This window comes from Acipenser ruthenus, chromosome 11, assembly GCF_902713425.1.
Source record: "Acipenser ruthenus chromosome 11, fAciRut3.2 maternal haplotype, whole genome shotgun sequence".
Taxonomy (NCBI): domain Eukaryota; kingdom Metazoa; phylum Chordata; class Actinopteri; order Acipenseriformes; family Acipenseridae; genus Acipenser; species Acipenser ruthenus.
Window position 1 is genome coordinate 2200111 of NC_081199.1, and position 16755 is coordinate 2216865.

The 16755-nt window shown below is 42.9% G+C and overlaps 2 protein-coding genes across 4 annotated transcripts in view; one reads left to right on the forward strand and one right to left on the reverse strand.

Annotated features, from left to right (window-relative positions):
* The first annotated feature begins 1257 nt into the window (after window positions 1-1257).
* LOC117426659 (ras-related protein Rab-35) lies at window positions 1258-12754 on the forward strand. Its single transcript, XM_034044517.3, has 6 exons — window positions 1258-1750; window positions 5879-5929; window positions 6351-6474; window positions 10571-10695; window positions 11084-11208; window positions 11533-12754. The coding sequence occupies exons 1-6, from the start codon at window positions 1699-1701 to the stop codon at window positions 11659-11661; spliced, it is 606 nt and encodes a 201-aa protein (XP_033900408.1). The 5' UTR covers window positions 1258-1698; the 3' UTR covers window positions 11662-12754.
* Window positions 12755-14031: 1277 nt separating this feature from the next.
* LOC117973324 (BICD family-like cargo adapter 1) overlaps window positions 14032-16755 on the reverse strand; it is a 30352-nt gene continuing 27628 nt past the window's right edge. For 2 of the 3 annotated variants that reach the window (XM_059032807.1, XM_059032806.1), the window contains one exon: window positions 14032-16317. In XM_059032807.1, coding sequence (XP_058888790.1) covers window positions 16132-16317 — 186 coding nt within the window. In that variant the 3' untranslated portion in view covers window positions 14032-16131. The remainder of the gene's footprint in view (window positions 16318-16755) is intronic. The other variant, XR_009330489.1, reaches the window with a different exon arrangement.

A 16755-nucleotide genomic window follows, 5' to 3' on the forward strand; every position in this document is an offset into this window, starting at 1 on the left:
CTTCACAAAAAAACCATAAAAAACCTCAAGGAGTGCAGTAGAGCAACGGACTGTGTGCAAAACGCATACTAACATGCATCATGCGAGGAAGCCCCTGCACCGAACACACAAAATGGATTACTGCGTGAAACTGTCCTGATGCTCAAATCAATGGACAGAATGCCCGATAACAATTCTATTTATTTAAACTCCTTTTAAAGCTCAGTCTCATTACAAAGAGGTGCACTGTGTCAGAATGCGATTCGTTCAGGTGTACAGTACCACAACGAGATGATGTAATGTTTGGATAAACAGTATTCATTTAGGAGACCGCTGTACAAACAGGTTTCGGGTCTACAATAGCGTTTGTTTAATCTGGTGCATGCACGCAAGATCGATAGCGTCACGGGACATGACGTAAACATGTTGCCGCTGCAGGGCGTGCACGCTGCATGACAAGCTTGCAACGCGCCTGAGTATTATTTATTTGGGGGTTTACATTCCAAATGAGCACTCTATTACTTAACTAAGCCCTTAATTGAACTCATAATTAGCTTAATTAGACCTTTTTAATTGTTCTCAGCTCCTTAGAAGTTGCAGATTTCAAGTTATTTCTAACATTTTATAGTTAAGTTGAAATCTGTTTAAGCAATTAAAAGACCTAATTAAGCACATTATTAGTTCAATTAATGGTTAGTTAAGTAATTGCGAGCTCAGTTGGAATGGAAACCAGCAGACACAGGGGGACCCGGGTTGAGAAGCACTGCTCTACACGTTTTGAAACATTTGTTACCGGCAAACTTTTTGCCAGAATAATTATAGAATCGTTCTGTTTTTATTTCTAGTTTTGAAACAAACAAAAATATGAATTGAAAACTGGGTTGGCACAATATAATCTAATGTCAATAGAAATTTCAAAAAGCGTATTCAGTTAGTATTTGGTTTAAAGTTGGGCGTTGACTTCATGAAATCCACAATTGTCCCTGTACGTTTCTGTCAGAAGCGTGCGTGTGTGTGTGTGTGTGTGTGTGTGTGGGACGCCACTAATAAGATATATTAATGAAAGAGGGGGTGAAGCAATGACGAAGGAGTTTGGGGAATAAGGAAATCACGACAAATCCTATTGGTGTCTGTTGTCAGAATCTATTAAAGTGGCTTTACACCAGACTCCGAAAACAAGACCATCTGCCAAATACAACTCGGTCTACTCTAGATAGACACTCTCCATCAGCTTAGGGTAGGATACAGCAAGAACACTGCTCGCTCAGTAGTTCATGTCATTCACATCATGCCACAGTTTGGATATATCGCGTCTGTATTCCAAATGAAATATCTTTGATCGTTTCTGAGGAGTAGTATTTCTCAGCAGCCATGAATGCTAAAGGTTTCTTGACTTTACTTCTGCCGGCCTCGCTGCTAGTCTGACTCCTCGCCGCAGGGCGGCAGCACTGAGGCTGGATCGCGACGCCTCCTCCTGCGCATGCGTAGTGGTGCAGGGTGCCTCGGGTTGGGTGCAGTGAAGCAGTTCCAGAGAAGCGGAGTTTCCGGCTGCTTTCTTCGGGTGAACCGAGTGCTGACACCACGAAACACCGAGGAAAAAAAGGCCGCTGGGAGAGGCACTCAGAAACCGAGGAGAAAAAAAAACGCTCTAGCAACAGGGTGACAGATTCCTGGGCGAAAAACAGGGAGTAGGCGGAAGGGGATCTACCGAGAGCCGGCATGGCCAGGGACTATGATTACCTCTTTAAGCTGCTCATCATTGGGGACAGCGGTAAGGAAAAGCCGGGGATTTGGGACGGGAAACAGGCCTCGCCCCCTTCTTGGAAGGAGAGGCGGGGACCGGTCGGGAGCTGTAATCGGGGTGCCATTGGCAGGAGGGGAGGTTTGAGTTGCGCTGCTCCGGGTAGTTCAGACCGGGGTTTGAAGCGGTCCCGTGTGGACCGAACCGAGCGGTTTGGGTTTGTTGTTAGTAACGCTAGGGCGGTGTTGGGCTGGGTGTCTCGGCTTCTGAGACCGGATATCCAATCTGTTCTCTGCTGGTTTGGTACAGATGTAAAGAATTCGCCTCGGTGCAAGCTGCATCCTGATCTGTGTAATCTGCACAGGCATTGCGTTGTAATTTCACTTTAATCACGCAGCAAGATATATTTAGCAAGCACCACCTGTAGCACATTTTCAACCCAAACTGTACACGACGGGTGCTGTACTGCACACAACGTAGCAGTCCGCAGTACTGGTGGCGACATGGAATTAGCTGAGTTGTATTCTTTGTTGTTATTTTTACAATGTAATAAAAGCAGGCAGTTTTGACTGCGTACGTTTCGATAATAAATGTAAGTGAATGAGGGTTTGACTCCGGTATAGCGCGGTGTATTTATACTTCCACACGCTGAGGTTACAGTATGTTTATCCCGTGAAAGCTGAAGCCTATGGAGATGAACACTGTACATTACCGGTACGCGTAGAACCACATTACATAGAAAGGCAGCCGGGATGGAAGCTCCATCGCACGCCTCGGTTACACCGATAACTCAAAAGAGCAGCAGGGATGCTTTCCTCAAACGAAACCTCATACTTTTATGATTGCAAGAAGAGTCAAGCAGTCCTTAATTGTCTTTTTGTTTTGCATTGCACGGGAATAAAACTAAGCATTGTAGCATGTATAATACTGCTGATAACTCGCGGATGTTTTGATAAAAAAAAAAAAAAATAAAAAAAAAAAAAAGCGCTGGTATGCTAACAGTGAGAAGATAGGTACAGCCTACAATGCCTCCTTAAGAATTTAAGTATACCATTCATGCCAGGGACAAACTGTTAAAAAGAAATACATTTAAAAAATATATTTTAGTGCTTCTAAAAGTTGTGTGTTTTTATTTATTTTATGTTTTCAAAAAATAAATGATCAGTGATGCAAACTTACACTGGAGTGAGAGAGTAATGCACGTGTTTACTGCATTGTTAGACACAGGCTGGACTGCAGAGTCTCCTTTTGACCTGCAGATCACTCCAGCTCCTCCTCCTGTAGTCCATTAGATAAGTGGGGTTCTCTGGAGAGCTGCCTTGAATCTTGTCTTTGGGTGGAGTGGCTGTGGTTATCATGGAAGCACTGGCAGCTTGAAATCATGAGCTGAGGGATGAAGGATGATCATTTCTCTCTGATCAAGGCTCCTGTTATAACAAACCCATTCAGCATGCAAACATCTGTTGGAATACTTTTCCACTGATCGGACATTACCTTTAATATTTATAGTTTCTGAAATGGACCGCCACTGTGACTTATTGTTGTGTATTGTATTATTCAGAGATGGAAATAAGTCTCCTATTGCGTAGCAGTTTCACCCATTCCAGGTTTTACTATGAGCTCGATTAGCCCCAGTGTTGCAGGTACCAAGCTCAGGTGTGTCTTCCTAAGCTCGTAGTAAAATCAGCAATGGATGGAACTGCTATGCACGGGAGTCTTATTTCCATCCCTGTTGTGTGTTGTCTCCGGCACTGCACGGTTTTCAGGTTGAAATGCTGTTCATGGAAGAAGTTCTCTCATCAGTGAGGAATATGTTTTCCCCGGTGATGGCTCATTTCTCACACACAGTACCCATCAATTTGTCACGTAGCTTTTAAGGAAATTGTGATGCCACAGGACTTGGACTAAACCTCTTTAAGCAGAACTCCATCAAGGAGCGGGACAGTATTTGATATTCCAAGTGTTCTAGCTGGTTTGCTCGTTCCTAAAGAAATTGATCTTCTTTTATGATCGTCTCACTTGCCCAGTATATACACAGTTTTTATCCAGATGTGTTGTATAAAGACTGCTTGTGAATGGACAACAGTGATTCTCAACCTGACCCTTGAAGATTCTTCCAACACTCCATGTTTTAATTTTAACTAGTCCCTTTTTTGACTGTATTGTAGTATTCTCTATCAATATCAATTGCTGTAGCTAGCTGCAGAGTATTACAGTTCTCATAGGCTGGCTCTGTCTGTGGGGGTCTTTTGTTTGCACTGGAAAACAATCCTGATTTAAACAAACATGAAGTTCCTGGTTGGACTCTTAAGGAAGAGGGGCTGCTCAGGAACAAAACAATGTTGTAACTTCTCAGAAGACTGCATGAAGAACAGCCGTTTCCTAATGATAAATAAGTACTGTTGTTTTGTGAGAAGCCAGTACAGACCCTCGTATGAATCTCCTGTGATGTGAGCAAGCAGTGCTTTACTTGACAGAAGGTCTCCGTGTGGAAAGCCTGTAATGTTACATGTTGCAGTTGGAGCAGTTCTTTTACTCCGGCCTCACATGAGACCCCGAGCTGAAGTTGAAAGATTCGGCCGTGCCTCAACATTGCGCTGACAGTCAAAGGCTTCAAACCAAGTGTTGTGATGTCCTATTGTATGAAAGTATGCATAAAACAATGTGAAAACCTCAATATTAATTACATTTGTTGTGCAACAAGTGTGACAGATGTTTTCTTTGAATATGGAACATATTTGCAAGTTAATCCTCATGTAAAGCCTAGAGCAAGTTTCTGTCAATAAGTACATTAGCCAAGCCCTTTTTTGCATTCAGTATTTTTTGAACTGGCTGGAAAACGTTTCTTTTGTATACGGTCTATAACAACAGAGGCTGTATGTTTCATCTAGGCTGCTTTATAGATAGAAGGATTTTATACCGGCACACCTTGTTTGCCATTTGGTACACTCCTGATTTGATCTTTCTAGTTATTTACAGACAGACTGTGCAGCCTTGGCATTCAAAAGGTAAAGCACTGTGCTATGTTGTGTGTTACTGATACAGACAAAGCAGGGATGGAAATAAGACTCCCATTGCATAGTCATCTGAGCCATTCCTGGTTTTACTGTGACTTTAATAAGACCCACCTGAGCTTGTTACCTATACACTGTGGCTAGTCAAGCAGATATGAAAACCTTCACAGCAACACTTTCAAATCGGATACCCACAAGCCAGAGTGGACCAATCTTGTGTTAATGAGTGAAATACAAAACCTTATCCGAGTGATGTTGTTGTAAATAGCAGTGTTGGAGGCTAGTGGAAAGGCTGCCAGCTAGAGGAGGCAATGAAAGCGATCCAGTACAGTGCAGTAGTTTAGCTGGGGGTGTGGCGAGGGTGGGAACAGTTGTAGAAATGCCCCAGAGGTTTTGGAGACTGCGTGATGTTTTCCACAGCTGCAGCAAGCTGTGTTCTGCCAGCACTGTTTGTTTATGTGGAAGCTCCATTCAGCAGCAGCTCAGTCTGCCAGTGAAGGGTACAGCTGTGTAAACTATGAGCGGTACTGCCAGGGAGCGAGCAGGGCATTGTCTCGGGGCTGCACAGTGTTTTGGGGCTTCCTACCAGTCATTTAACCCTGGCAGTGATTTCCACAGAGTGCGTCTTCACATGTCAGACAGCGGGATAAGAAGTATGAGCCATGCTGGAGGTTTTAATCCCAGCTGTTTATATCCGAGAGCAGCTTGTCACAGGCAAGTCTAATGAAACTCCAGCAAAGACAGGAAGGGCTTCTGTTACTGCAGTGAAGTGGTGTTTACATTCCTGCATGGCGATGACGTTCTGCCAGGGGAAAGGAGGGTACTTCGTCCCGTTCATTAAAAAATACAGATAAAAAAGCTGGAGTTGAAATGTGTGCCCCGTGTACACTCAAGCAACAGCGTTCTGTTTTAACTGCTGAGTGGAATCTGGGTTGAGGTATTAAACTGCAGTCAGGAGTGATGTAGTCCAAAGGGCTCTGTGTTGGGTTAATAAGCAATGCAACCCTACAGCTGTAGTCCTGAAGATTTCACGTCTGATCTAGAACAGATTGAAACACATTTGAAAAGGTAATCAAAGTGTTTGCCTACCTTTTGGTTTAAATAGATGCCTGATTGCTTTTTTTTTTTCGCCTTGTTTTTCCAGGTGTGGGGAAGAGCAGTCTTCTGTTGCGGTTTGCAGACAACACTTTCTCAGGTAGGGATCGTTCTCTTACATCTGTGACTTCCCATTTATCAAAGCACTTTCTACTGTAGCAGTTTTCAAACCATATTCATCTGTTGTAGCTTCTATTCATGCTGTAGTATCAAGTGACAATTTCTAATGAAACTCACCCTTGTAAGAGTAAGATCCTTTTCCAGGAATGAGGAAGTAACAGTTTTGGTTATTACAACTCCATTCTGAATTCCAGCCAGACTGCGTGACCTGATCAAGATGGGTGCCTGCCAAGTCACCTTGCACTGCTGGATTACAAAAGGGAATTCGTAAAACATACAAGCAGAAGATATTGTCTGTAAATGGAGATGTCATACCCAGGACACTACAGCAGCTCTGATGTGTTATTGAAAGTAAATATGCTTCCATAGACCTCCATGCATGCTGTCTCTCTCCCTTTTAGGTAGCTACATTACCACGATTGGGGTAGATTTCAAGATCCGGACTGTGGAGATCAATGGTGAGAAAGTGAAACTTCAGATCTGGGACACAGCTGGACAGGAGCGGTTCCGCACCATCACATCAACGTGAGTACGGCGGAGGGTCGGACAGTGTTAAACTGACCACGCGAGTCCATTCTGAAACGCTAATGTGCTTTAGTATTGCTAGCCAACCACCCTCGTAATCACAGCTAAATAGAATCTATAATTGGAATCTGTACTTTGGTGGGGGGGGGGGGGGGGGTTTGAAGTATGAATGAACCTCCCCCCCGAATCAGAAAGCTGCTAAATCTAAATTATAATGGGATGCGTGTCCAATGGTGGCATCAGTTGTGTTAGTTTTTATTCATTGAATAGGAGCTGCTGCTGGTTAGGAGTCGGGACTCTCTCGGGGGCTGTGGGGTATGGCAGCAGTTGCAGTGCTTGCTTGTGTATAAATGCATTCATTAAAAAAAAACACTCGCTGTTTTGATAGCGTGAACAATGATTGAACAACACTAAAGCCTATGATTTAAAAAAATTTATGAAACACACCAGCCGATGACTGTTCATTAATATTATCTGCAGCAGAGACATGATGAACAGAAACATGAACAGTAAAAGGTTTCTTTGGTAAAGCAGTTTCTTTTGGTTCTGTTTTAATGGTCACAGCTAACAATCATAACTGATTCAGTGGAATTAAATGTTATTTTTGTCTTAAAAACCCCAACAAATGCATGAAAGGCACTGGCATAACTTTGCCTGCCAGTAAGCGATTGTCATAGCAACCAAGCTGGTGAGCAGCAGCGCTGCGTAATAAAAAAAAAAAAAAAATGTTTTGTAAGAAATGCACATTCCAAAAATAGCAGTAGAAATAATCTGGACTGCGGCTCCCGAGTGGCGCATCCAGTAAAAGCACTCGCTAGAGTGCAGGATGCGCTCTATAGCCTGGACGTCGCCGGTTCGAGTCCAGGCTATTTCACAGCCGACCGTGGACGGGAGCTCCCAGGGGACGGCGCTCAACTGGCCGAGCGTCGTCCGGGGGGAGGGAGGGTTAGGTCGGCCAGGGTGTCCTCGGCTCACCGCGCACCAGCGACCCCTGTAGTCTGGCCGGGCGCCTGCGGGCTGCCCAGAGCTGCGTTGTCCTCCAACGCTGTAGCTCTGAGGCGGCTGCACGGTGAGTCTGCAGAGTGTAAAGAAGCGGGCGGCTGACGGCACACGCTTCGGAGGACAGCGTGTGTTCATCTTCGCCCCTCCCGAGTCAGCGCAGGGGTGGTAGCGGTGAGCTGAGCCTAAAAATAATTGTGCATTTCAAATTGGGGAGAAAATAATAAAAAAAAGCTAATTGGCAATGACTAAATTTTTTTAATTATAAAAAAAAAATTTTTAAAAAAAGAAATAATCTGGACTAAAACAAGGTCTGAATTATTATGTGTCGTCGTCTTCTCCTAGTAAAACCAGTATTATTTCCAGGCCTGCATGGTGCAATTCAAGTTGATTTCCCAGTGTTGTAAACTGCTCATCCCTGACATATTTTGTTTGTATGAAATGAACCCTGAAGCCACGTAGTCAAAGATCTGGTTGAGTGCCTTGGCCAGTGTGAATAAGAACGGTCATGAGCACCCAGGGATGCATTACTGTGCAGTTATTGTGCTTGTGGAGTCTTGCAGAGCCGCTGCAGGTGAAGCTGCAGCCCTGTGGTGTCTGTATTGTCTTTGCAAAGCCTCAGTCTCTGTGGTTCTAGAGAGGGTGCGTACGAACGACAATCAGAGATGCGTTTTCTCTTTCGCTGTCTGATGTTGATTTGAGCTGCCTTTCCGTATTTTAAAAAAAAAAAAAAAAAAAAAAAAAAGGGCCCTGCTTCCGGTAGTGTTTCCTGAAGGAGCCTCCCACAACTGTTCTGGAGCTGCGGGACAATAAACTCAGAGCCTGAATTAAAAGCTGGCCTGTAGAACTGTTTGCAAAGGGCTGGGATTAGTGTTATTGTTATGATCGCCTCTTCCTTTTGAAAACCAAACAGAAAAGCTTACTTTATTTTTTCTTCTTGATAAAGATCTTTTATCAATAAACCTTTTTTTTTAATGCTTTGATTTGTATAGGATAGAAAAGGAAGTACAAATAAATAAATAATAATCGTTTTTTCCTGTAACCTATTTTTAATATTTGAGAAATGTCGTTTTCCTAGATGATTTTCTTGGGTGTCTGAAACATACAGTACATCTTGTGGCTCGTTAAATCCAGAGATAGCTGATGCCGTGACCAGTTACCAGAACACTACTGTCAGTACATGTAGTTTTTGGTCAGGATTATGAGAGTCATTGCAGTCCAGCACCTGTGAAACTTGGAAAATCAACCTGCTGATTATCTGTATGTAGTTATACAACCATCTCATATTTATTCAGCTTAAAAATATATCTGCACAGTTCTTTTCAAAGTTTAGTCAACTCATTATCAGCCCTGCATGGACAGTCTTGAATTTCCTGGTAGAAGTGTTGCAAGCCTCTGCAGAAGCTGCTGACTGATTGACTACGTTAATTCAAAGTGTTGAATCTGAGGAAGGTGACGGAGGAGCAGCATGCTGTATTCACACGGTTGTCCCTGGAGACGAGGTTTTGGTAGAAACGCTTAGAGATTTACATATAAAGAATTGCGATTTGAAACTTGCTAGGTAATAGCACTAGTTATTTAGACTATCATAATGTGGGGATATGAAGAAGTGCCTGATTCATTGAAACTGCGTTGAGGCTTCCTGTGCTCCATATCGCTTTTCGACTGTAGAGAAGGGCTGACCGCAGACAGGAAGTGCTTGGTGGTGAAGGAGGGGGAGGGGCAGGAGGAGGATCTCTAGAGACCAGTTCGCTTGCTTATCTGCGTGCTGGCTGCAAGCGTGAGGTCCTCTCCCAAGCCAGCTCTCCATTAACGCTGAGTCTGCAGGGCCGCTTTCCTGTTTTCATTAACGGGAACTCAGTGGTTGATCTCTGATTTGCAGGCAAAACCAGAACCCCTGCAGATCCGGTTCTGAGTAGAGCGGTCATTGTCCCACCAGTAGATGCACTAAAGCTAACTGGACTGTACCGTCTCTGGCTAGGGACACCTAACTGCCTCCATGGTCAGTTATCTAGCAGGTAATGGCAGCTGCCTGGACAGTCATGATGGAATAACTGGTGGAAGGTTTTGTACATATTGAAGGTGTTTGTAACGTCTGTAGGAGGTTAATGTAGCATAAACATTTGAGGAAGTTACTGTGCTCACCTGGTAAAGTGTGACAGACGGACAGAATCAGGGCATAAGGGGGCCCTTAAAACTGCACAGATAGCTTGCTGTAGGGGACGCAAGGTAGTGATGATGATTCAGAAAGTGGACCTGTTCACACTGGTCCTCTCAGTCTGTCAAACTGTACACGGTAAACCGTGGAAATGAGAACCTCTCCAAACTTGTTACAGACTTTTCAGAGACTTGCAGGCCTTTTGGATCCAGCAGTCTGATTTTATACAATGTGTTTCCCTGAATGAATGTAGTTTGAGATTATGAAGACCGTGTGTGTGTGCGCATGCGCTGGTTTCATATGCTCCGTAATGTCCATTACTAAGAGACCAGCAGACCCCGATCACTGACCTGGCCTGTATTCAAACCCAGCCCTCCAGAGAGCTTGCTGCACCGCTGCACCCTGCCTTGGCTTGTCTTCAGCAGGGGTTGAAGGTGTCTTTGCTGGGCTGGCTGCTCGGGATTCAGATCCCCCAGGCTGCTCTCCCAGGCACGCATGAGGAAGTGGTTCTGCAGGTTGACTCTGAATTGCCGCTCGTATTGGTTTCAATTTCTAGTAAGTCACATGGTGACTGCATACCTGCTCCACCTTGTGGTGCCAGAGCTCATCACAGTTCAGACATTCTCAGTGTTAGCTTTGGTGATGCTAACTTGAACCGATTATTTCATGTGTTTAAGAACTGAGCCGACAGCAGTAAATTGGGCTTACTTTATTCAGTTGCTTCTGTAGCAATGGTAAATGTTTTTTTGTGTGTGTGTTTCTGATTTAAGATGTTAAGAAAAGCTGTAGTAAACCAGACCAATGCTATCTATTGCTTGAATACTGGCCATGGGGCTGACTACTCAGTTTGCTGGCGCTTGTGAAAGGCGCTGGATGACTGTAGCATTCTGTTCAGTTCTACCAGGTGTACTGTAACATGGCATTCTTTCCTATCCGCAGGTACTACAGAGGGACGCACGGGGTGATCGTGGTGTATGATGTAACCAGTGCAGAATCCTTTGTAAACGTCAAACGCTGGTTACATGAAATTAACCAGAATTGTGACGATGTCTGCCGGATATTAGGTAAGTGCTGGGATTCATCAGCATGTTTTCCACACTTCCGCTGCGCTTGGAAGTCTCGGCACTGCTGTTGGCTCTTATTATTATTTTTTTTAATAAACTAATTTGCTATATAAATGAAATGTTTTCCCCTTGTCAACCAAAAGCTCAAAACACCTGTGTGCAGTTATGTTTTTTCAGTATGGGTTGGAAGTGCTAGCATTTGATACTGAGCTAAAACCGCTTCCAGGTCAGGCTTTGTTTGCAGGTTTGGTTTTGTTTCAAGCAGTGGAGGTAGTTTTTCAGAGGCTCGTTGAAATGCCTGTGTAAGCATGCTGTGTCGGCGCGCTGTATTGAAAAGTGTCCCTTGCTGCCCTGGGGTTTATGCACGCCTGGTTCTCTCTCCTTTCAGTGGGAAACAAGAATGACGATCCACAGTCGAAAGTGGTGGAGACAAACGACGCACAGAAATTTGCAGAACAGATGGGGATTCACCTGTTTGAGACCAGTGCAAAAGAAAACCTGAACGTGGAAGAGGTATGTGTTCACAGAGGACCAGAGCAGGAGGAAAGAGCTGGGCTTGCTGTAACCTGTCTGACAAATGACTGGATCCCCAGAGCAGAGTGTTTCTTATGAACTCTGTAGAGCAGAGCTTAGTTATCAGAAGCAAATTCAATTTGTCTAAACAGTGGTGAATCGAGTTAACACCATCATTTCAATTGTTTAAATCCGAACCTTCCTCGGCTTTGTTTTTCATTTTTCATCTGTTTACAGACAGAAATAAACTAAAGCGACTAACATGCTTTTTGTTAATTTTTATATATGCTTTTTTTCATTTTTTTTTTTTCATTCTTTCCCCAGATGTTCAACTGCGTCACGGAGCTCGTTCTTAAAGCAAAGAAAGAAGTTGTGGCCAAACAGCAGCAGCAGCAGCAGAACGATGTTGTGAAGCTGACGAAGAACAGTAAAAGAAAGAAAAAGTGCTGCTAACCGTCAAGCAAAAAAGAAATGATGCACCGGACTCCACTTAAAACACAAATACAAACAGTCCCCTTTGGACGCAAGGATCATGAAGATTAAAAAAAAGAAAAAAAAGAAATTAGATGATTTTACCAGATGTCTGGAGCAGCTTTGTTTTTTTAATTCATCGGTTCTGTGATGTTATTTAATAGTTCCTTCTCCACAATGCATAGAGAGGACAGAAGAAGACTGCACTGGTGATGTTGCAGCGTCGACATTAAAATGTGTTTTTTTTTTTTTGGTCGGATTAATTTGTCCCTCTCCATTCCACACTGCATGGACATTTAGAAAATCGCATAGCAAAACGCCAACAGCGACTGAACTGTTTCTCTTGGGGATTTGTGTACATATTGTACATCGCTTCTGTGTCCGCCTGCCATCTCCACCTCTCACCGCTTCGTCTAACGCATTCGGATGCCAACAAATCATGAACTTTTAGAGTACATTTTTTTAAATAAATAATGTTCTTAATCTGAGTTTGCTGACCAGTGTGTTAGCAATCGGTGACTGCCAGAGTTTTGTTTTTTGCACTTTTCCCTCATATTAGCTGCCCCCTCTCTCCCTCTTTCTCTCTCTCCCTCTCTCTCTCCCTCCCTCTCTCTCCTTCTTCCCTCGCCAGCAGCTTATTCTTCAACATTTATTTTGTGATTTTAAAACAAAAAAATTAAAAACACACCTTTAACCTTCACAAAGGGAGAAGAGGGGCTATTTGGGGTTAAACCTTTTTATGGACAGGGGAGAAATATAAACAAATATATATAAATTGCAAATTTGGATTTGTACTTGTTAACCTGCTTTACCATTTCTATAGCACCCGGGTACAGCACAACATGGAAACCACACCTGTAGATATAAAAGGAATGGACCTTGTACCATAAAGACATGAGAAGAAAAATGTAACTAAATAAAAAAAAAAAAAAAAAGGAAAGCAAGTTGTATTTTTTGTGTGCAAGTTGAATCTCTTTCTCCTGAGCTGTGGTTGCTTGTACACTGGAGAGCTAAGATGTATTATTAATTTTCCCTCAGCCAATTTAATCAATAATAAACATTTTAAAAGAATGAACATTTCGTAGTACAAGAGTACAAGAAACCCCCTTTTTTTTTGCTTTGGAATGGTGTTTTGTAAATGTGTTTCAAAGTGTTGAACTTCCTCCTAGTCCTTGGGTTTGGTGGTTCATTGTGTTTTTACATTTTATTGTTACTATTTATTTCTTTTATGCAATCTGTTCCAGTTTCCTGTTTTAGTTTAATTAATTAATTAATTAATTAATATATATACTGTATAATCACACACAAATATCTCAAATTGAGAAAACTGCTACAAAAAGGAATCGTTATCTGTCCCTGTTCCAAGTCAAGCTGGCAGGCAAAAACATTTTGCAGAGTGTATAATTTGAACCATAACTCAATTTCAACAACATTTTCTATATAGCATGATTCAAAAAGGCACACCATCTGCATATATGTAATATTATACATATAGTCCTTTCCAGCTGTGCAGAACAATGGGTGACGTGTTTGCTGACATGGTTACACCCATCACCCGGGTTTGGTGTGAAACTTCCGCACATCTCGACTACACAAATGTGCATTGACGTGAATGGAGGCCACTTTTGAGTGCTTTGAAGCCTTGGTGAATCATCCCGTGTGTGTGTATACATTAAGATTATGCAGGGTTGTGCTGAGAACCATGACTTTAATTCAGATTGAGACTGATTTCTCAACAGGGCTTCAGTGGAAGTTCTGAAGGCTTTTTATTTCACAGCGTGGCTCCTCTTGGGACAAGAAGTTTCTTGAAAGCCTGGTGACCACCGGAGCAATGCAGTGAAGAGAACTGAAGTGAACAGCAGGCATCGCCCCATCTCCGCTTACCAGCCGGGTAAGTAAGTGGCTAAGGGTCCTTTTCCACGTGGTGGTGTTTTGGGCAGTTTGCTGTGCTGTGCTTGGGTTCAGTTGGAGGTGTTGAAGAGGATGAGGACCTGGATCTGAAACAGAATGCACTTCAAAACCAAGTGCACCAGGAACAGGGCTCTCTGTTCACTTGGAAGGGGGCTTGGTTTGATTACCACAAAACCAAACACTCAGCTGCTTACAGGTGTTGAACCCCTCTTGAGGATTAGATTTGATGGTAGCTTGTCATCCTGCTACAGTCCTGGCCCTTTTTATAAACTCCAAATAAAACAATGGGACTTAAACCAATGCCAGTTAACCTTCGTGCAGCAGGGGGGGTCAAAGAGGCTTCTGGTTTTTACATTAAAGAAAAATAAATATTTTGTGTTGCTGCAGCATGGGTGACAGAATTCATGTGGTACCTTTTTTGTAAATTCTAACAAACACAAGTTACTGTAAAACATTTCTCTTTATTGTGTCACAGTGGCTTTTGCACAAACACTTAATAGATTTTTTTAAAATATTATTTATTTTATTATTACTCCCTACGAGTCCGGACTATAAAAAGCGTTTTGTTTTTCATACTAAAAATATGCGTTTTTCCATATACAGGTACATATAAAACAGTACACTTTTTTCTTTTTAAATATATATACACAAATAGTATATACTGCATTAGAAATTCAATTCCATCTAGAAAAACGAACAGCTGTAAACTGTCTTCTGTACATTACTATGTATGTTCTGTATGTACAAACTGATCGTTTTCACATTGCAAGATGCCCACAGTGTTTCATACATCATCAATCAGTGCATTCCACATTCTACAGTCCAAGTAACAGAAAGTAAAACCTACAAGGGCAGAAGTGGTTTCTGAACCCAAACTGAAACTGATGCTGGATTCTTCGTCTGTGTGTGTGCGTGTGTGTGTCTCTACTCACATACACGTACATAAACAGTGCTGGGGGTGTTACTTTTTAAAAGTAATTTGTTATAGTCACGAGTTGTTATAGTTGAGTTACTTTATCAATTGTAACCAGTTACAGTAACTTCTTATTTTGAAAGAAATGTAAGTGGTTCCAGTTTCCGTTTTCCAGAGCTGCTGCTGCTTCCAGTTTGGTCAGGCTGCAGCTCGAAATCTTCTCTGAAGATCCAGCTCTGGATCCCCTCGTTCCCTCCTCTGAAGCCAGTTTGTAATGAGATGATATTTAACGGTATGTAAGATCTGAATTGCATTGCTGAAGGGCCTTCACATCCCATGCTGTGCATTAGCCAAGGTTTGAAAAACCAAAATGGGACCAACGGTAATGTTTTCACTACCTGTCCCTAAAAGGATGCAAACTGTATGATATTACTGAAAAATTTAATCAGATTTACAGTAACGAGTTACATGTAGTGTGTTACTCCACAACACTCTACATATATGTACATACAATCGCCCTTTTCTGTTGTCATATTAAGGTCCCACCAATGATTGACAGTTTAGCATAACATTCTTCTCCTGTCAAAGTGCTCCATGTTTTCAGAAACTGCCACCCCTTCCCTATTCTGCAAAATACAATCCTGCTGTATTTCCTTTAAAAGTGAACAGGATTTCAATGGGACTAATCCTCCTCCGTGGTGCAGATAACATGCCAGACGTTCACTATTGCTTCAGGGTTTTAGAAATGCATTTCACATAACTCCAGAGCACGCACTTTCATACAGGGAGAGGGATCGGATGCATTTCACATAACTCCAGAGCACGCACTTTCATACAGGGAGAGGGATCGGATGCATTTCACATAACTCCAGAGCACGCACTTTCATACAGGGAGAGGGATCGGATGCATTTCACATAACTCCAGAGCACGCACTTTCATACAGGGAGAGGGATCGGATGCATTTCACATAACTCCAGAGCACGCACTTTCATACAGGGAGAGGGATCAGATACATTTCACATAACTCCAGAGCACACACTTTCATACACGGAGAGGGATCGGATGCATTTCACATAACTCCAGAGCATCGGATCGGAAAGCTATTCGTTCTAAATTAAGGACAAAGGGAAACAGTTTCTCCGGACTTCCTGCCTTTGACAGAAACTGGAGCCTGACTGTCAAGCACTTAAGCACAGCCTCAGAATCACAACCTGCAGGAAACAGTGCTGTTCCCAATTCTAGTGACAGCATTCCATTCCAGATCATTGGAGTTCGCTTCTGTGATGATGACTAGTGTGTATCGAACTCAACTCAAAAGAGCATCAGTGTTCCGTTGCCATCTTTTGCACCAGACTCGATTCTCAGCTTTGTGTTTTTTCTTTCTGTAGGAACTAAACTTCCTGCGCTCGACATCAAAAAATCTAAAATCTGACTGTGCTGACTGTGACCCTTTCTACTGAGCATCCCTCGTCTAAATTGAATCCCAGAACTCTAACTCATGTAAACATTTATATCTTAAACCTTTATCAAAAAATACTTTTCATTCTTTGGGTTCTCCCTTGCTGACGATAGTCTCTTTTTTTAATGAATATAAATATAAAATGTCATGTGATAGTATCTGACAGGCTCAGTTCTTCTTGAAGAAGGAGAAGAGGCTCTTCCCCTCGCTGTCCTCCCCAGCTCGCTCCAGCCTGGCGTGGGAAGGCGCTCGGCTGCGTCGGCCCGCCCCCCGAGAGAAGGAATAGGGCGTTTCGCTCCACTCCTCCTGGTGCTTGTCTATCAGCTGCTGATCGATGACCCTCTGCATGTCATCCTGACGGAGAGAGAGATTGAAATTCTTTCAGTGAGTTTGTTTGTAACCTTTAACCCCTTCAGGTACACAAGGAATCGAGCGCTTGTTGTTCTAATGTTTTCTTCTGAAAATACATTCGAGTCACTCGGGTATCACGAGGAGGAAACTGACAATCTGGATGAGCAGATCCATCCTGCCAGTAAACTTTAAAACCTGTTTCGCACGCCTCATTGTAAAAATAAGAAAGTTAGCATCATTTAGTTTTGTTTTTTTTGTGTGCGGCACACATATCCCTTGCACCTTAAAGGTTTAAATGGTCATGCCAGTAAAGCAGACTAGAGAGAGAGAGGCAGAGACACAGAGAGGGTCAGGACACTCGTAGTCTGCTCTGTGATTTTGAATCTCTCGGGTCTCTTCTCCAGGGCAGAACCCCGATCTGATCTGCTCTTGGATTGTGTC

Coding starts and splice junctions, on each gene's coding strand:
- LOC117426659 (XM_034044517.3), top strand. CDS start 1,699: ATGGCCAGGGACTATGATTACCTCTTTAAGCTGCTCATCATTGGGGAC. Junction 5,930..6,350: donor TGCAGACAACACTTTCTCAG/GTAGGGATCGTT, acceptor TCTCCCTTTTAG/GTAGCTACATTACCACGATT. Junction 10,696..11,083: donor CGATGTCTGCCGGATATTAG/GTAAGTGCTGGG, acceptor CTCTCCTTTCAG/TGGGAAACAAGAATGACGAT.